The sequence below is a fragment of the Temnothorax nylanderi genome, unplaced genomic scaffold (genome assembly GCF_030848795.1).
Source record: "Temnothorax nylanderi isolate EJ_2023f unplaced genomic scaffold, tnyl_v1.0 TNYL_tig0073_pilon, whole genome shotgun sequence".
Classification (NCBI taxonomy): Eukaryota; Metazoa; Arthropoda; class Insecta; order Hymenoptera; family Formicidae; genus Temnothorax; species Temnothorax nylanderi.
The window spans coordinates 509,585-531,074 of NW_027249135.1; the positions used below are offsets into that span (position 1 = coordinate 509,585).

The following is a 21,490-nucleotide window of genomic DNA, read 5'->3' on the forward strand; positions in this document are numbered from 1 at the left end:
GAGGGTATGCAGGAGCATGTCTCCGGGAAAGTTATGTCGACGATTTTTCAGAACGCCGCCGCTGCCGCCGGCGTCTGAATATTCATGAAAAGCGGACGAACGTCATGCACGCGCTCGGTTATCACGCGAATAATGGTGGTGGTCGGTCGGGACCGCACTGAAGATGCGTTCGCGGAAGGAGGCACACAGGTGATTACATACGGCAAAACTATAAACGGCCCTAGAAAGTCAGATGAGGAGAAAAAACGGCGCGAGTACGCATTTTCGTATAAAGGACTGCTATTATGACACGTCGTGTCGTGTCACGTGCGCGAGGCTGGAATACAGATGAGAACAGGAAGTAGAGACGCTTCACGCGTCTCGCAAACTTTGATTGCGAACATTTCCGTACGCACTGTGCGTAAGCACGTGCCGATAAAATCGAATAAATCGAGCGGTTTGATAGCATATTCTTCTATGACGGCAGAATTTGATTCACGAGCGTATTTATATTTCGTTGCAACGTTTATTATCTTTTTACGATAATTGCTGAACGCATTTTGTTAATAAATTATCGTCGATTAATATTATTGGTCGTAAAAGGATGACACCAGCTGGTGGAGTCCGTATATTTTATTTATGCCGTGTACATTTAATATGTGCGATTGATCAAAATCAGAGAAATGTTAAAGAAAATAAATAGAGGTATTAAATATGTGATGCAAATACGCTTTCAGCAATTAATCATTTATTTTATCCCGTTATTTTGCATATCGTCAAGTATAATGCCAGCGCAAATAAGTGCAAAACGTAATTGAATGTAAAGCGTCAAGCGTGTATCAATGACAACCCGATGCATTTGTCACGTAAAGCCTAGTATAAATAAAATATCCATCGAGCGTAATTGAGCAGCTAATTAGAATAATGAAATATTGCCAGATGCGTCTCTGCATCATCTCCGCTCCAAAGCTTAATGGACAAATCGTATATCATTTTCGTGCGAGCGAGAAAAAGCAGCCGCGACGGCGCGGCGTACGCTCGCATTCATTTCAATATCGCGTTATTCTTCATTAATTCTCTGATATATTGTCTTGCGCGAAGCAAATTGGAAAACGTATCGCGCACTCGCAAACTTTAGAATTATTACTAACTTTGCAAAATGATACGCATGATATTACCTGGATCGTATTTTTTGTTAAAATTTACACAAAGTTTAATATCAAAGTTATGGAAAATTAGGAAATTCTCATATTCCTTCCTATCGTTATACATTCGCAAGCGGCGACCGAGCCACTTCGCATAACGCGTTAAAACGTTTGATCCGATGATCGACGCTCATAGAAATACAGGTTATAAAATAGAAATACATTCATAAAATCGCGATCAAAGGAACTGCAATATGCGAATTCGTTGAAAAATCGAATGCCGGTATAATCGCGCGGGCGAGCTCGTAGGCACGCCTGGAAATTGCACACGCCGAAGTCTTTAAAGTACCTAGCTGGGCTAGTTCACCGGTCGGCTATCACCGTCGTTTTATTTTCGAAGGCAAATATAGCGAAAAATTGCAGCGGCGGAAGTGCACTGCACGAGTAGATGCGTAAAACGCATCAGGTAGCGAGTGTTCCAGCACATCGATGATAATATCGCTTTATGCTTATAGGTTGGCACATGAATTGTGAGAACGCGCGCTGTCGAGCGCAACGAGAGACGCGTCCTTCGCGTTACAATAGTGGATTTATCAGTTGCGATCGTTTTTATATTCAGTGTAAAATCTCGAGACAGATATAGAAACGGTAACTGATTTAGCAACGTATTTTCGTCATTCAGATACTCAATTGCTGCGTTTAGCGTGTGTTCTCATAATTTTTTTTTCTCGAGAAGGCAAACTTTTTGACGCATTCGCTTCGCGAAGGTACTTTTTTTTTTACACGGCGCTTTTGTATCGGCGCTTGATTAAATACTCGCAATCAAATAGAGCATGCAATTCACTCTCGGAGGAATTTACATAATCATTTCTGGAAGCTGCACGAGTCGACCCGCGCCCGCGGCGCAAAAATTTATACGAGCCCCGGTGAGCCAACGGCGAAATAATGTGAGGGAACTTTCCCCGACGAGAATGGGGGAAAGAAAGAGAGAGAGAGAGAGAGAAACTCACCGAGACGCGCAATGCTCAAGTCTTCCTCGAATAGTAGACGATGCAAACAACTTCGGCGAACGATAAAAATATGCCGGATAAAGTTTCGCGTTTACAATTCTTGGTGCGCGTTCGACGAGAAACTGGTTCTGACCTATTATAGATTCACGACCCAATCAAGAACGGGTAAACAAGGGAGGGTTGCTTGCGCCCTGTTTGTAGTCTTACTCGAGACAATAGAGGCGCAATTGCCGGCTTATCCAATAATGAAGGTTTCAGTATTGCGCTTTTGCTTTGAGGAGTCTGCCGGATATTTATAAACGAAAGGTCGATCATTAATCTTCAGCGCTGTGATTAAGTAATTGCTCATTTTCCTCATTGTCGCTCCTTGTCGTTTAAAGAAATTCTTGAAATTTTTTTTCGTATTCTTTATCATTCAGTTAAATATTGACCAAATTTCTGCTTTTCGTCGATACTCAATTAGATTGTGTCAATGTCGATTTAAAATATTTAACGACAACGAAAATTAGATTGTCAAGAGACATTAAACATAGTTACGAGCGATGAGATCAATTATTAAGAACCGATATCGTTATTCTGCTACACTGCATGCAATTCTCGGGTATCGTTTGATATCTTTCAAAGGACATCTCGGAGAAGCGAAGGAGAAATAGATGATCATTCTTGGACGCGCAATACAGGTTGGAGCGAGACTGTTTCGTTCCGTTCGAGCAAATCTCCTGGCATTCATCTGAAACACAGGGCTGCTGCATTTTTCCCGGAATACTTCGAACGGTGCATAAACATAAGGCCTTCGAACGATAAATTTCGTTCCCAAACTGTGTTTGCCCGCGAATCTGCAATTCATGCGTCGCTAGCCGCGTCATTGCTCTGGTGCGGTTTCGTCTCTTCGTATAAAGAGCAGACGAAACCGCACGTCGCGCGTTGCACTCGCGAGATTAAAGGGCGTAGCCAACAACATTCGAGCGAATGAACCAAGAATTCACTGTCTTCTTATGTAAACTATCACCCGACATGCAGCGTGCTTTAACAATATTTCGTCTCGAAACCTGAAACTTGTCATAATAATTTCCTTGGCAATAGAAAAAACGTGACAAATTATATTATATAATTCCCAATATAATAAATTTTATTCGCCGTATATATACATGTATAAGAATCATATCTCCATTATTCTGAATTTAGAGAAATCAAAGTTTAAAGTTTTAAATAGGGAAATGGTGTTTTTAGATATAAGCTAAAAGTAGCAACTTGATTTATTGAGTTTTTAATAAAGTAATTTAACTGACATGTTTAATAGTACAACTGCCAATAACGCGCTGTACCTGGTTTAAAATTAAGGCACTATGAAAATTTTCAGTGCGACTTTTTTTAAACATTTTATCTTAAGCACTAATAATAGACGTAAGACCTTTTATCATTATATAATTTAAGCTCCTGATATATATCGGAAAATGTATTAACTCCATTTTGACATATGATTCTTTACTTCTAAGATACAGAGATATACATATATATTCGCAAAAGCTTGACTGAAAGCTAGGAATGAAGATAAAGATAGCGTGCTTTGTGTATATGAAACAAGCATAAGAGGGAAGCACAAAGAACCGAAGGAACTTTGCCTTCTGTGCAATCGGAGCCAATTACGATTCGTCTGAATCGCAAAGACGAATGTGAACCTGACGCACATTCCTCACCGCGATGCGAACGCGACGCATCCCGAGGGAGGGATCTAAAGTGAATGACGCTCGTCATCAATCGTTTTTTCGCATTTCCACTTCCGGAAAAGGCCATCGCCCGGCTGACCGGGCGCGATAAATTACCGCGGGGACAACGAGCGCGAGCGCTCTCCGTGAATTTCCCTTATCACAACGTACGTGACCGAGTTTGCCCGTAACATCGGTATATCTCGAAAATCCGGTCTTCTAAGAGACAGAGAGAGAAAGAGAGAATCGTTACTGAAATTTGCAACACTCGCAGATACTTCTCGTTCGGAAACTTTTTTGTTAGTATTGATGCTTCTCCATCGACAACCGGATTTTTAACGTCGGTACTTTATCTTCGTTATTAGTTGGGTGTCGATATCATTATTCTAATAAAATCGGCCATCCATCAATAACGACCAATAAAATGTCTATTTGTGTCGTCAAAGTATGTGTCACTCATCGACAGTGAGCGGCTTAAATGGCACTCTGTCAACGTGATAAAAATAATAGCTTTTATTTCTGGCCCATCAATCGTGCAACGTTTTAAAAGCGGTTTTTTCAGAAATTTGTTGGTTCGTTATATCGGATGTTGCGGCGAATTTTGGTACACACTAACCGTAATTTCGATGCAGCAAATATTTTTAGGATCAAAAGCGAAATGAGACACATTAAAGAAAATAAGATACGGAGGGAGTACTTACCCAATATTTTCCTTTCGTCAGAACCACACGTATTCAAAGTTTATTTTATCGCTCGTATACAGTATATAACGTATACGCATACAGACATTCACGAGTAATCGATTGATTGTAACATTCCCGATAGTTCGATGATGCCGTGTGTAAATTCACTTAAGTAGCCCCCGGCTATTTGTTTAATTTTTTTGCATCAAACATTTTCGCGATGTATCAACCGTTTTTTCCCTTTTTTTTTACCGCGGCGCCAGTAATTTAATATCCCGTGTGTTTTTTTGATTTGATTCTCGCTACCACAATTTATGCACCACGTAGATATTTTCAGCGCTTAACCGCACCACGTTCGGTCGATCACTGATCGTGTTATCGGATGAATTTATTAGCGTCGTTTATTAGGAGAAATTACGCGGTCGCGTTACGGTGAATGAATTTAAACGCCTCTGTTCGCGGGCAAAAGTACAACGTGCGAAATTATCTTATCTGGGTCATCAGCCAGGTTATCCAGCGAGGGGGATAAATTATCAGTCGCGACACTCTCGATGAGCCACGCGAATTTTTCACGCGCGTTCTATGATTTATTCACGATAATCAGCTAGTGCTGCATGAACGCGTGATTTAAATTGCGAGATCGATGTTGCGGATTAGAGTCGAGCACGTGTCATTTTCCGTAATGTTTTTAACGATTTTTTCAACGCCACTTGCGGCGTTTGCTCGGCGTAAATAACGGATATAATAGCTCGCAATAACGCCGGGCGAGCGGCGCGCTAAAGGCACAATTTACGATAAAAGTACGATCGCCGATATCACCATGAATATCGATTTTATAATGCAGAATGAGCCGGAGCTGCGGATGAATAGAATCCCTCGATGGTGTAGAGCGCGCGCGAGTAAATGGAAAATGCTGCTTATTAAGAATTTATCCGGAATACTTTTTAGCTGCCTTTCAATTCAATATGTCTAACGATGAATATTTAAAAAAAAACTCGGCGAAAAATTGCCAGTTAAATCACCTGGGAGTCTCCGCCCGGAAAAGATTGACTCCAACTGAATCTATCAAATGGAAAGATCCATAATAATTAAATAATTCAGATGGATGAAGAAAATAAGATTTCTCATGGAATAATGGAAGTGGAATATCTCGATATCTCCATAATCCATAAAGTAAGCGGCTTTATCTTATTGCCATTCTTTGTTATACTTAAGAACCTTAATCCGAAATGCAAATATTTTATTGTATGTGATTTTTAAGTCGTAGCGTATTTTCATTTATTGCGAGACGGCGTTCCTGAGCAAAGATCCGAGCAATCGTTACATTCCGCGCAGAAAGAAATTGCGAGCGCGTAAGCAACACGCTTGATTTAATTGCATTACGTTAGCCGCCTCGATCGCGATATTTTTGCCGGTCCGCAATTACGGGGGCCGTGGCGAGGAAAAATTACCGGCAAGAATGGGGAAACGGCGCGCGGCGGTCGCGGCGGAAACGAGGCGGAGAAGGTGAGGTGCGGAGCGAATAATGACTCCGCGGCGCGCTTTTCCGCGATATCTGTGCGCGGTATCGGACGGTACACCCCACGCGTGCTGTAACTTCCTAAATTATTGCCGGCGATTTGTTTGCCTCCCGGACTCTCGCCCGCGAGAGAGAATCCCGTGCGGATTAATCGGTCCAAGTGTCGCGGATCAACGATTAATTATAGACGCTAAACCGAAGAGATATAGCGGGTCGTTTGAAAATTTGGGTCGTATCCCGAGAGCAAGCCGATTTGCGAGGAAGCGTATATTTGGCACGATCGATTCAGTTTACTTGAAATATATAGAGCCGTATCGAGAACGTTCAGTGTCGCGCGATGACGCCGAGAGAATACGCGAGAGAATAATACAACGATCGATTTGTTTGCAGGCCTGCGACTGTCTGGGAGTCAGCAAGGAGTGCGATTACTTCGGGCTGAAGTACCAAAACGCGAAGGGCGAAGAACTCTGGCTGAACTTGAGAAACCCCATAGAGCGGCAGACCGGCGGCGGCGTGGCGCCTTTAAGATTCGCTCTGAGGGTTAAGTTTTGGGTGCCGCCTCACCTGTTGCTGCAGGAGGCTACCAGGTAAGGAAAATTAATCGGTACTAGTCGCGCCGTTGTTTGTCCGAATATATTTTGATCGCGACAGACCGAACAGATCCCCAGACGTTTTAATTCTTTAGGAACAGTCTAATAAATAAATATATCTTTAGCAACGCAGATATGTAAACAATTTTAACTAGATTTAAATATTAATTTATCTGGAACGTAAACATCATAAAAAATTTCTCCTCGAATTCAGCTAAACGCCTTAATTGCTTTAACGAAATTGCTTTTACCCTCCATATATCTTCGCATGATTATTTAACGATGTGATAATTTAGTAAAGCTTCTATTTCGCGTTTATGACCCTCCGACTATGGACGAGGGTTCGAAAGGGATCTACGTGTAATCTCGTAAACTCCCGGGGGGCTTGCAATGTTCCTCGGCAACCGGGAGACTGAGATGGACGGATAGTTTACACGCTCGACAGACAAGCGATCCTCCGCGATTGATTGGCCGATGTGATTTCAAGTAGAGGCGGTATTCCCTTATTTCAGGGATTACCGCGCGACATTGTCTATAGTTAAATTAGACGTCGATGATACCTAACGGGACCATGATAATCTCACAATAAGACTCCTCTGGGATGCTCTTAATCCTCCGGTAGAGCTCTTAATCCAAGTGTCCCACGTCTTTCTTTTCCTGCAATAAATTTCCAGTATCGGTAACTGGAAGTAGTTAGACCAATCCCTCTTTGCTACCGTCGCCGCTTTAATTACGGGACATTTGCATTGTCTCCGAGCTCTCTATACCGTCAGTCGAATCTCTCTCTCTCGCGTCCTTTATCGATCCTCGAACGTTTAATACGGAAAGTTTTAAAATTTAGTCAAAGTTTCATCTCGTAATATCTATTGCACGACCATGGAGTCCGTTAATGTGATACGAATTCAAACACGGTATTGCGTTCTGTTATTCTGTACGCAGTTTGTAGTAATATGTAATAAATCTCACGAAGGTAAAGCCGTCTAGTTGTGTTTTAAAATCAGCATCCGGCACCGTAAACTGCGTAATGAGAAACTGCCTCCGGGAAATATACGTCGCGGGTGTACGGTCGGGAAAGCAGGAACTCATTTTGTTTGAAGTTCTGATTGGCTCGTTACCGCGGCGCGACGCCGCGTATTCAAAGCGAGGCTCACCGCGAACTCCGCGGCAGACGCGAATTGTTCCGCTGTAATCCGACGCGCGGGTGCACTCGTGCGCATGCAACAGCGAGAGGGAGAGACGGAGGTCCGAATTGAAAATCGTTGCTGCCCTAAAAATCTTTTTCGGAGGGAGAGCCAGAGAGCAAAATCGAGAGAGAAAAAGGATAATAAAAAAACCATGAAGGAGAGAGAAATGTGGCGAGAGACAGAAAAAGGGAGAAAGAAGGAGTGCTCGTGCAATCAGGATTCCTTGGGCGCGATCCGCGCGATCCATCGATCCTCGAGCAAGCACGTACGAAATTGCATGCTGGCGTCGCCATGGGGAGTACTGATTGCATCCGGCGATATCGCGTTGTCAGATATGTGTTTTCGGGCGCGAGCGCGGGAGCGACGCTAGTGCGCTTCTCCGCGCGGGCGAGACGCACGGTAAATAATGTTATGCACGGCGCCGATGTGATTTATTTTGCATTATTCGCGGCATTTGTATCGGCGTCGTCCCGATACGTGACATTGCCGCAATACAATCGCCGCGTCGCGAGATTGAATCGCGTCGGTGCAGTGGAGAGCAAGGAATACATATTTGGGAAGCTCTCGCGGAGTTTCCTCATGGATTTCCGGTTGAACGGATCACAGGTCCGATGAGAAATTTGCCCGAAAGATTTAAATGAAGCTTGTGTGTGAACAGGTGAACAGATAGATTTTAATTGCGATTTTCGTGAATAGAAAAACTCGCTTATGTCACGGAGAAGTAGTTAGATATTCGAGTTTCGCGTCGGTATGTTCCTTCCCTTCGCGATTAAGCTTCAGAAAGGAGTGACGTGTTCTCTACCTAGAATTGCTTCTCCCTCTGAACACTCTCTGCGACTTTTCAGAGCTTTTCGTGGTTCTCAAAGCGAAAAAATTCCCGACGCGACAGTCCGGCGACGAATACCCGCACTCGTGTCGGAAGTTTCCGGCGAGTCGACGCAATTAAACGTAACCTGGATCGATTGTAATTAGTAGCGGCCCGCAAATTTCAACGGATCGAAACGTAATTTCAATTTAATCGCGTTCGCTCGAATTACCTCCGCGTGAAGCTAAATGCGCGAAGAGTAATGCGTCCGGTGTGCGAATTAATTCGTCACCGATATCGTGACGCTACTGTTGTAATTACGCCAGCTGGTGCGACGCCAACGTAACTCTCTCACTGTCCAGCAATATGTAATCCATTAGATTTACTGCGAATCCTTCTTGCTTTACGTGCAGCATGAAAAAGACGTGATGGTTATTCCTAGACATCGCGAGATATTTTCAGTAGAAATAATATATTTTAAACTTTAATTAAGGAACGAAAAATAGATTGACAGATTCAGAACACTTTGTTCATCTGTAATGCATTATGAAATGATATTAAATGTACCTAACTTTGATGTTATAAATTAATGACCTTATAAATTAATGAATTTTATTTCTGCAAGTTCCGACAATGTTAATAATTAAGATATTTAATTATTGAAAGCGGAACTAATAATAGACGAAATACAAGAGCGGGATTTTGTTTAATTAAGAAATTAGGCTTTTACGCAAGTACGCTCGAGCGAGATTTTACGCCTAGCCTAGCCCGATTACGCCTCGTCGAAAAAGCCGATTTCACGAGCTTCCCTCGGAGCCTCTTAATCCGTTGGCGCTTTGACGTCCCTTTACGATGTGTGTCTTTTGACATTGCCGTATGGTCGACCGAATTAAATCCAAATCCACCGAGAGATTTACCTTCCGCAAGTTAACATCGCGCTTTCAGGTGCGATTAGCGAATTTCCGGTATTACATCATCAATATGATCATTACTCAAGACGTAGATTATTTCTACCATAAGCCGGATATACGTTACCCAAATTACGTGAGACTTTTAGCTGGGGTGGCGAATCGCAATTAATCTCTCGAAGGTACTTCCCAGTGCGCAGACACATAAGCGTATTAATCTCTAACAAAATTACGACATTACCACATCGCGCTTATTTTCCACTCCAGCCGGGATATCTCGGAGGGTCGTGTGTATATTCGGTGGTAAAATCCGTGGAGTATGGCACGAGCCCGGACAAAAGGGTTTGTCTCGGAGCTGTCACATAAGATACCACAAAATTAATCCCGACGTGGGTCAGATTTAATTGCGTTACACCGTGCCGTTCGTGACGGCTTTTTCCGAGAAAGGGATGGGAGGGTGCCGTCAAGGTTTTGCAGGACCAACACGCTGATATTAAGAGGTACTTGATGTGCAGATTACATTAGTGTCCGGCCAAGCTACGTCGAGCGTTTACTTTTGCATCGTAAATACATATTCTATTATTTCTGCCTCACGATGTTTTATTTGCATTATCGACGAAAACTTGGTGATTGAAGTGTTTGATCATTTACAACTCGCCGAAATTAGCTGTTCGCAGTTTGTTTTCGCGTTTGATTGATATCTCGGTAATTTTGAGTCACGTTAATCTCGTCGGCGATATTTTCATTGATGACTGCCTTCCGATGGAAATACGCAGGAAATTCGTAAAAATACAAAAAATGAGAACGATGATTTTTTTTAAAATCGAAACGCAGCGTACTTCATCATCATATTTTATCACAGGGATATAAATCACGGGGTATCACGTTAATTATTTGGCGCTATCGACTTTGCCTGTGATTTATCGATCTGCATTTTTATCCGCACACACAAAAAAAATTCTCCGATCGCAAATTCGGACCTCTGTCCGACGTGGAAGCTTCATACCGGCGCTCGCATTTGATTTATCGGCGATCTAAATTTCGTTTGCAACGAACGTCACGACTTTCCCGTCACATTCCGCCCGTAAATTTTTGGAAGATATACGGGCGCGAAGTGACACGCCTCGCCATTATCGCATCGCGGCGTGATCGATGATTAAAAATACAGCGCGTTGAAAATTGTTATATCCATATTTTATAACTGACGACAGCGGAAATTAACGGACTGCGCAATTAATTTCGTAATAATGATTCGTCGTAAAATTTCAATGAACGCCGCTGTATCCATCGAGGGCGTCGAGTTTACGCCACGGGTAGATTGAGGAGCGAAATTTCATCGCTCCGTTCTTATTAATTCGCATTGCACTTTCGCATTAGCGAAATGTCATCAGCAGGATCGTCTATCATATGTCGCAATGGTGAGAGAGAGAGAGAGAGAGAGAGATCGCCGACTATTTCTTCCAACCGCGAAGTCACGACGTTGATAAAGACAAAGTGTTTCGGTATCCAAGGTGGTCGGAACTTATAACTCTAATCTGCAGAATTACAACTGCAACTTTTTATAAGAATACTACAACGCGCGAGTAATTTGTCATTTCGTTCGCGTCGCGAGGATCCCGAAGATTTGCGTTTGAGGAGAAAAAAATTCGCAAAAGTGTACGAGCTCGAGGATTACAACATCGTTACTTTAACCGTTAAAACTACGTTTCTAACAAATTCGAATATTTAAGGTAATGGAACAATTTATGTGTTTGCCGTAAATATTAACAGTGGATATAGAATTTCCATGAACTAACTATTATTTCGTGAATTATTATTCGCTCATGATATATTCGTAAATTATTACGTGAATACCAATTGAGAAATTACCAGTTGTAAAGAATAACAATTGAATAATAATTGAAATCGCTATTAACATTTCTATGATAAGCATATTCGGTATGGATATGCATATTGATATTTTAGCATGTTTATCTAAATTTATATGAACTCTCGCTCGTATATGTATCTAAGAGGAAAAATATATTGTAATTTTACATTTATATTTATCTCTTAATCAGAGTATATTTGACTTTTTTAACTAGCACTTCGTTCTTCAGCCAGGGTCCATAGAACATTTCATTTATCACTAGAACACGAATATTTTTTCAAATTCGCAATTTTTAAAAACTTGTAATGTTAAATATCAAACAGCACCAAAATTGACAAAAACAGCACGAAATCTACGATTACATGTTTTAGCCTATGGTATTAAAAAAGGTTTACGTCCCAAAGGTTAAACAAACATTTCCGTAACGGTAATAAACGGAATAAAATAAAATATATGTGTCGCGCTTCCCTGCTTGTGCGGATGAAAAAAAACTGATGGGCAGAAAACGCCCGGGCAGGAAACGGCCGTTTTTTATCGCCTGTATATATCGGCAAAAAAAGAAAATATCGTTCCGCGTCTAAAATTGCGTCCACCGCCGTCGAGAATCGCGCGCCGCGTGGAAAAAGGCCAGTAGCGCGGGCGTGTGCTACGTGTTATAAATTATAAGTTTTATCTCTCGCCCGGATACGGCTTAACTCTGATGAAAAGAAAAATGTCGTCGGCGTGCGACCGTCAGAAACGAGGACGCTACAAAGGAAGAAATTCGGGTTCATCGCACTCGCGCACTCACGAGCGAACTTTTTTTCGTCTCGACACACCGCAAATGTGACGTTGGCGAAGCGAGTGTTAATGATTCGCAAGAATTCAAGAAGATTGAAGCTGAAAATTATCTAAAAATTCTGGACGAAAAAATAAACACATCGAGAATTGAAATTGCACATAGCATGTGTATCTTCGACTGACATTATTTTATTTATGTCATAGCCGTTTTCCATACAGATCTGATATAGAGGTTGAATAAGCGGATAAATTCAGAGATATATTCATTAATATTAATATTTGTACGATAGCATTGATATGAGCGTAGCATATATGTATATTCAATGATATTCCGCTCACTAATCCGGGTTTGACAAGGGCGAAATAGTCGACCGGACGAACTATACCTAACAGCGGTATTCATAGTCGGCCATTATTTGATGAATAAGCATAGTTCCACGAATCTACGAATCTCCGACAATCTATGCTAATTTCTCACAAGAAATCCCATTGTAGTTTCGCGGAACGTAGATCCATGAATAACGATCCGCTATTAATTATATTTCCAATCGGGGAACGAAGATAGAGGGTGGTCGCCTCCGGCTATAAATAGCGTTTCTCGAAGATGCGAAATAACTGCACCTATATCCTTGCGCGCTGCTGTTAATCTCCCTAGTGTCCATTGAAGCGTTAAAACGCAAGTTGTAAAGGGCGGCAAAATCGTAGATCTTGTTTGAAACGCTGCGCGAGTGTTTTACAGCAGCGTGGAAGTTCGGCTTTTTCAGTCTGTTCTCCCTTTTGTCAGTGGCTCCGACCTCGATCCCCTTCGCCGAGCTTTCCGCGCGAGGCAAGACTCGCCGCCTGGTTTTCGAAAAAGTAAGGGCGGGCCGAACGCCAAGAGACGCCAACATGCGGCCCGGAGTCTACGTTCGTCGATAAAATAAAAATAAATTCGCCACAAAGGACGCGCGTTCAGGTAAAAGCGGCCGCGCGCAGCATCGAGAGGCCGGCCTGGAAAAACTTTCGGCCGGGAAAACAGAACAGATAATCACGCGATGGAAAGGGAGAGAGAGAAAAAAGGATGCGAATGTTTGTGTCGCACGTTGAAAGGACAAAATAGAGCGACGACATAACAAAGAACAGAGTCATGGCAACGAGAATATAGAAGAGTTCGGGAGAATGAATCGCTTTAGGAATATAAATCAGGATATATTACCCCGCGGGATATTGTCGTAAAATATATAGGCCGATAATTCTCTCGATATCCAACGACTTCGGAATATTTTGTCCTCAAGTAGCCACGTTAAGATTTGTCGACGAGATACGTTGCTTTTTCTTTCGATCCTATCTAGAATTTGTTGCGAGTATTTGGATATGTTGGCGAACGCTCTGAGGACCGAAATAAAATGACGGATTCTCCAATGGTAGAATATTTAATAATTTATAATTTTATAATTTAAATTTATAATTTATAACTTATAATTTATAATCGTATAATTTAAATTTTTGTGTATTGCATTTTATTAACTATTACGAGAATAAAATCTCTTAATACTTACGCGAGAAAGTTTCTGGTTTATCGTATTCCTTATCTCTTCGCATTGTAAAATCTCTTAACTCTCTCTCGGCTGTATCATTTCTCGACACTTTTTTTCGCAGTAAAATTCTTTACGACCGTGAAATGGATGATTCTCGCAACTTCGACAGTTATGCATAGATAATTCGCGCTAAATTTCTCACCGAACCGCGCATTTTTCTTATGCATCGCATTCTAATGCGTGACGTCTCAAAACTTGACTCTTAACTTCCGCGATTACGCGCGTTTCTCTTTGCAAGTCCTCCGGCTTGCTCGAAAGGCTCGCAACGTAAATCTTAAGTCGCGCGTTAATGCATTTGCGACGTTGCGCTCGGCGACGCACCACGTGCGGATACGTTTTCGAGTACCATCCTGCTCGGAAGAGATTTGTCCCCGGCTGTGTACGAGAGGTGGCGGAGTTCGCAGGAGACGGTGGGTTCATTAGCGAGGGACGACATAATTCAGGGAGTGAGTCGTTTGTAAGTCAACCTTGCCGGGTGGCGGGTTAAAGACTCGAGCATGTGTCGCTGCGTGCACCGCGAGAAATTAAATGAAATATTACTGTGTCACGTGGTAATTCTTTAAATAAATTTTAGTTAAATACGCTGAACGCCAGTGCGTACATGTACCATGGTACGCGTTAATTAGCGGCGCTTTATGCTTAAATTTATTACGCCGCATTTGCCAGAACGTCATCCCACGTAAATTTCCATAAATTTCAACAGTGTAAAATGATTGTAAAATAAAATCGCGGAAATTAAAATGCTAAAGTGTTCGTTATAACGCTATCAGCGAATGGAAAATCCTCTCCGCGTGTCATCGAGGTAAATTTACATATTTGACTATCGTCCCTTTCAAAGCAGCTCTTGCGAAGATCCGTCGCGTCGATTTCGCGACTGATACGTCGAAGTTAAGTCAAATAACAACTACGTCCCGCCTCTGAAGCCCCCGTTTTCCCCGAGTTTCGCCGACTCTCTCTCTCTTTCTCTTTCTCTCTTCCTCGACAATCGCTTTTGTGTAACTTTCGAAGAGCCCGAGGGCGAAGCATCGATCGATTTCGAGCGGGTTACGCGGCGCGGGAGTTCATCGCGCCATATCGTTTCTACGAAGAACGCCTTTTCGGGAATGGGTTACCCGCGCCTTTTGCCGTCGAGTGCCGGAAGATACTCACGGATATTCCCCTCGCGCGCATCTCTTCCCAGCGACACGCTGACGACGGCCGTTCTCTTTCGCGTTATCGAGCTTCCTTATCGTATCGTAAAGTGACACGATTCGGAAGAAAAACTTATGTGAAAATGCGCTACCTCTTGCAGCATGCCGCGGTATAATTTTGTGCTTACGTTGGAAGAGCTGTGTATTCAGTGCGGAACGACCGCAGATATTCGCGCCCTATAAAAATGTATTCTTGAAATAGGACATTCACGCGCGATCTTTTGGATCGTCGTTTCCGACGACACAAAGTTATGTCCTTTTAATTTGCGGCGTGATAACTTTTGTTTCCTTCCAGACATTTTCTTCGCGACTTTGCACAATGCGCTAAACCGCTCGCGTGTAGGGAACTTTGTTGGCGATTTGGGTCGGGCGAAAAAGAAAAAACGTAACTTAAGTCCACTCGTATATCTCTTGTCGGCGGAATGTGTGTGTGTGTGTGTGTGTGTGTGTGTGTGTGTGTGTGTGTGTGTGTGTGTGTGTGTGTGTGTGTGTGTGTGTGTGTGTGTGTGTGTGTGCATGCATGTCAAGATATAAACCAACAATTTTCGGGCTGTGCGAACGCTCACCCGCACAACTACCTATGACAATTCCGGCAATCTCTACGTCACATGCCGCACAAGGCGGATTTAAGTGCATAATTCATTGTTACTGTAACGTCGCGCATCCAAGTGAATGCGGTGCACTCTTGCGAACGGAGAAATTTCGCATGTTGCAATTGGAACGACGCCGACGTAAAGAGCGGAATTTGTAAATTCGCTCCGGCTGTTGAGTCTGTTCTAACTTTCAAATGTCTAACTGTTAAACACGTATTTAATATGCTTCAATATGCTTCAATATGTAGCGAATCTTTTTATGAGATATACTATACGACGGCATACTCGTAGTTGAGCTTTTAGAATAAATTGATTCAAATTTCTTTTCACATTTTATAATGTTTTAATATTGAATAATATGCAAATGAAATTAAAGAGTTTTATTTTAAATTAAATGAAGAATAAAATTTTATTATGCGATAGCAACCATCGTATTTTAATTTTATTCGAGTATATATTTTTTTACTACGTTATATTTTTGCGGAAGTTTGCCGCATTACATCTTCCGGAAGCAAAAAATATCCGATTTGATATTCTTGTGAGAATATCAAATTGCGTAATTGCATATTTTATCTGTCGGTGCGTTAATTCGCATTGTCGTGCTTATTATCGTATATTTCGCGATTTCACGTCGCGAGACAAAGAAATTCGTTGGAAAATTATGAAGTGGCCGCGGCCCAGGATATAAGTAAGTAAATCAGTGTTAATGTAGCGGTGGCAACGTGTTCGGACCGAGCCAAGCTCGAGGAGTGAGAGGCTTATTCGCTTGGCGCACAGTGAGTCCCGAGTTGTGCTCTGAGTTGGGAAATGAGGCAGGGATGAAATACTAGTTCCGGTAATGGTTTGTAAACTTATAGCTTGATAAATCGAATCGTGTAAGGCGTTGAATCTCTTCGTGTCGTCACGCGTTTCTGGTAGATTCACCTCCAGCCACTTCCCTGGAAGTTTAACCCTGAATCTAATTAGCTCGGGAAAAATAAATTAGAAATTACAATGAGATATAAAGAAGAAAATAAAAGAAACCTTTATTCCTCGTGTACAATAAGAGAAACCTTTATTCATTAAAGGTAATTTTAAAAAAAGTTTTGTTGTATTGAATGAGATTTTTTTTTTAGTAATACAGGACGTGGGAACAGATGTTCCAATAAAATTGTTTCGGCACGAGTGGCACGACTTAACCGGTCCAAAGTTATAAACGGTACATAAAATCCAGCCTTTTCTACTTTCTGAAATTGATTTACCTTGGAACAATATATTCATTTCATATAAAGCGAAAATGCTCTATAGAGAATAAAATATTGTGGTCATTGATTTTTATTCGAGCTTTCGCTTCTCGATATTGTTATTGTATTATTACACAAAAATACCTCGTAACATCACGCTACATCGCGGATATGATAGGAGTGTTATCGCCACTAGCATTACGATTCTCGGTTGAGAGCATCGATATAGCAACACTCTTTCATAAATCTTTTTTCACACGGTCCGTCTACCGTCGCATGTTTAACTATCTCGAAGTCTCGAATGCACCGGCGGGAACAGCGATCGATGGCATCCGAGACACGCTCGTGATTTACCGCCGTTCGCGTTTTACCGGCGGTTGAATGCTCCTTCGCGCTTCCGCCTCCGGCTTCTTCCCAAACTTTTCGCGATGGAAGAATATCAATTTTGCGGCGGCATTGTTAGCGGGACGCGCGGCGCGCCGTTTACGATCCCGGAAAATCGACGGGAATCGCGCGGAAGAGAGCCTCGTAAAAGGCTAATCTGATTTACAGCGGAATCTCAATCTGAGAGGAGCTCGTAAAAGCTCCTTTCGGACTTTTATGCGCGCAAAGAGCCAACTTTTGATATTAAGGATATATCCCTCGGCGTGATTGCGCGCGTGGGTGGAAGAGAGAGAGAGAGAGAGAGAGAGAGAGAGAGAGAGAGAGAGAGAGAGAGAGAGAGAGAGAGAGAGAGAGAGAGAGAGAGAGAGAGAGAGAGAGAGAGAGAGAGAGAGAGAGAGAGAGAGAGAGAGAGAGAGAGAGAAAGAACTTCGCCCCGAAGTCCCTAAACGCTTTTAAATACCACGGACCTAATTGCGAGCGATCTCGAAGATGGCAATCGCGGTCGTCGTCAAGTTAAGCGCTTGGAGTTGGAGTTTCTCGTAGAAACTTTTTTTTTCACCGAGATCCCGCTATAACGATATATCCGAAGCGATCCTTCTTTTCTTTTTGTTTCTTCTTGCGATATGTCCCTGAAAAAGGATAAGCCGCACGTGAAAAGCGAGGATGAAAGTATATAAGAGAAGACGATCGGCTCACATTGGAGAGCGAATTGCCCGATCGCAGCGAGATTTGTTTTCGAGAGAGATTAGCTTCGAAAGAAGCTTATGAGACATAATTAGTTCTTGGGCTAATTAGTTACACAGTGATGTACGTAATAGCATCAGTGTAGCACAATTAAGAATATATCTTGAGCCAATTATTGCGTTTGTATTGGTAATAAACATAGAAATTCCGTTTGTATTTGTATTATATCAAAATCTGTTTTACAATCTTCTAGGATCCAAAAGTGATTTGATGAAGTGCGATTAGTTAACATATATACCTACATATATTTATTAATTTCTTTCTAAGAGTAATGATATTTCCAATCTTTCATTCATTAATCTCTCAACTTCTGAACTTCTATCTTTAAAAAATTTCCTCATCTTTGTACGCTCCATGTCATTCAATAATGATAGAAATATCTCAATATTATAAAAAAATCACCATTCACATCACGCTTGTTCTGTCTATCCTTTCATATTTCTATGCATTTCTAATGCGTTAATGTTAATACGATATTTCAAACTAAATAGTGACAAGTTTTATTGACATTTATATTGTTTATTACTGCATAATTAGTCTTCTGATTCTATTATTATTGAAATGTAATAAAGCATCGATGCATCGTGTTGTGTGAGAATCAGCCTGCGGTATCCTCCAAATTATCGTCCCCTAATTGACTCGGTATTGTCCTACGGCCAGAACGACCATCATCGTCGGCGTTGAAAGCAACGAGAGAGCCGTCGAATCTGGAGTTAATTCAGAGTGGTCACGAGACAGTCTGACGCGGATAGGAAAGGAAATTTCGAAAATTATCGGCGTGAAAAATCTCTGATTTCGGTCTCTGAATGGCGGTCGGATGTCGGTATCTCGGTCTTCACCGTGGCACTCAAAAGGGGACGGTTAAAAAAGGGGGAAATGGAAACAGAGCAAGCGGCACATTGCTATACCGGAAAATTGGGCGTTCGCTTTCGAGATTTCGTTTAGCGTGAGCTGGCTGTCTGGCATTTCTGGTGTTGTAATCTGACGGTATTACAGCCTCCCGCGAAGAAACACACCTCTTATTCTTTTTTCTCTTTTTATCTCTCCGCCCCCCTCCTCTCTCTCTCTCTCTCTCTCTCTCTCTCTCTCTCTCTCTCTCTCTCTCTCTCTCTCTCTCTCTTACTCCCTGTCTGAACTACGTTACATCGCGAAGGAGTGGTTCTTGAGAAATGTGGCTGCGCCAAAGTTTTTCCGGAGCGCGCCGTTGAGATTAAGGGGATTTCCTTTAATTGCTCGTGAAAGCATCCCGAATGTAATGGCTGCGCGGCCATGTAATTCCATGATAATGTAAGCGTAGACGGGCGGAACGACAAGTTGCGCAGGATAAGCGACGGTATAATGAGTCGCCACGTGTGTCCTTTATGCCGCGAATAAACGTTTTTTTTTCTCCACGTTGTGAATAAATATCACAGCGTTTGTGTTACGTTTACCTATTTGCGCGAAAACACGCCTGTTTTCCGATGCGGTATTGTAATGTAATCACGTTGTAATGCAACGATGCCTGTAACGGTATACCTTATTGTTCGAGGCTCGTTGCGAGAATAAACTGTCGCAATACGATAGCGTTATGTCACGTTCACAAAACGTGGGCGCCAATTAGTGCTGACCTTTTTTTATACATAGATAAATGTACTAATGCGAATAGTTTAAAATTAAAAATGCGTGCATTTCAATCTAATACCTCTCAGAATGCAATAAGTATCTTTAATGTTCTATTTAGACATTTTAGACATTTGATCTTTTAAAATATATTTTTTTTCATTGGACTATTTCAATAGTTTGTTAGCAAACATGAAAGTTTAGTTTATAAACCCGAAATAGACAGGTTAAATATCGGAGAAAACTGTAAAAGTTTTACGCGCGTCATGTTGTGATAAAATGAAAAAAGGGGAAGGGAGGCGTATAAATCGAAACTAAAACCTGTTGAGCGTGGGATAAGTTACGATGTACGTCACTTTCTTTCTTGTAGGCGCTATTGATTTTATCGAAATAGCAAACTAGATAATGTGTTGAACCTTGTGTAATTATCTCTGATATAAAATTATGAATTTGTTCCACTGAATATTAAAATAATCGCGGCTTGTTGAATGATATAATAATTTATAATGCATATCAAATTATGCATATGTCCTACGTTATCAAACATATTAGGAACATTAATATTATTTAATAATATTAAGGCTAGTAATAATATTAATATATGTAATAATATATTAATATTATCATTATATTGTTTCTACAATATTTGTCCCACCTATTTGTTTTACAAAACATGTATCATATTTTTGAGTCTTTGCATAAATTGTCGTGCATTTTTAATAAAATGCTTTAGCCCTATAGCTAATGTGCAATCGAATGTCAAGGAAATTTCTTGCTACTTTTAATCAATGGAATTCATCACATTTTAACGTCTCCTACAGCAGAGAGTGGTGAACGAAATTCAGAGGTCCTGTGAAAGCCTTCTGCGGTAAAATCGAATAATCTCGCGTAACTTCGATATCGGTCAAATAGTTTCTCTGCTTAATTTTAACCGAATGGATCGATATGTGATCTTCGGTGTTACTGCTGCGGCAGAATTAGGCAGGAATAATAACGGTCTCCCAGCGTTTCCGTACAATTTCGGAGAGGTTTGCAAAATTACAGATTCAAATCTTGCCTAAGAGCGTAAGATCGCAGCAGAAAGGACCATTCGCCGTTCAATCGATGCCACCATATGCACAGTTTTGTGTGTTTTCTACATGAACTGATAAACCACATATAACCATCAGTTTTTTTACAGATTACTATTATCGCGTAAACATATAGAATAATTTGAAGAACAAATATTTTAATTTAATGATTCTCATCTAAAGTTTTTATATTAAACATTCAGTTTCTTTTGGGGGCGCTGGCCGCTGTCTGTGCGGTTTATCTCACTGTGTAGTCTCTGATCGAATTCGCGAAATATTCAAATTCGGTGGCGTCGAATGAACCCCGAAACCACATCTCTCGCTGTAGTACGAAGTCGTACATCGCACGAGCGTGTTAATGTGGTTGCGGGGCGGCGGGGCTTTTTGCCGGTCAGACCGCGATGCGGGAGGCCGAAATTGCGTGTAAGCCCTTAACACGCAGACGCTCGTTACGGCTAAACCCGCGTCGGACGGATAGGCAGATAAATGGATCCGACGGCGGGGAAGAACAGATGGATACACGAAGAACACTTGAACTTCTTCGCGGGTAAAAGCCGAACAGGGCTTCGACGCGATGCTCGTGAACGCCGCAGTTTCGAAGCTTAATTTCGCCGGATAGTTTCGGCGGTCAGAATTCGACGACGACGTCAGTCGCTAGTCGAGGGACTTTGCGAGTGAGCGTCAGTAAAGTGCTCGTAGACGGTCCTCTTTGCCTCCGCCTTCCTCCAAGCATCCGCCATCCATTCCGCCGCTCGAAATTTCAGCGCAATGTTAACGGCAAACAGAATCCGAATACTCGCCACCGGGCTAACTCGTCTTCAGTCAAGTGCACCGGAAGTAATTCGTCAGATAAATCCGACCGGATTTCCGGAGGGGTTTCCTTTCGCCCCGGGACTACTGTCTCTCGCTACAAAAGAGTTTTCCTTTTCGT

The 21,490-nt window shown here is 42.0% G+C and overlaps 1 protein-coding gene and 1 long non-coding RNA gene across 2 annotated transcripts in view; one reads left to right on the plus strand and one right to left on the minus strand.

The window, feature by feature from the left end:
- Dnr1 (defense repressor 1) overlaps nucleotides 1–21,490 on the plus strand; it is a 147,199-nt gene that overhangs the window by 111,544 nt on the left and 14,165 nt on the right. Inside the window, exon 2 of the mRNA XM_071709016.1 lies at nucleotides 6,433–6,629. Coding sequence (XP_071565117.1) covers nucleotides 6,433–6,629 — 197 coding nt within the window. The remainder of the gene's footprint in view (nucleotides 1–6,432; nucleotides 6,630–21,490) is intronic.
- Nucleotides 1–21,490, minus strand: part of LOC139774071 (uncharacterized) — a 54,332-nt gene that overhangs the window by 16,935 nt on the left and 15,907 nt on the right. The gene's annotated exons all lie outside the window — the stretch shown is intronic.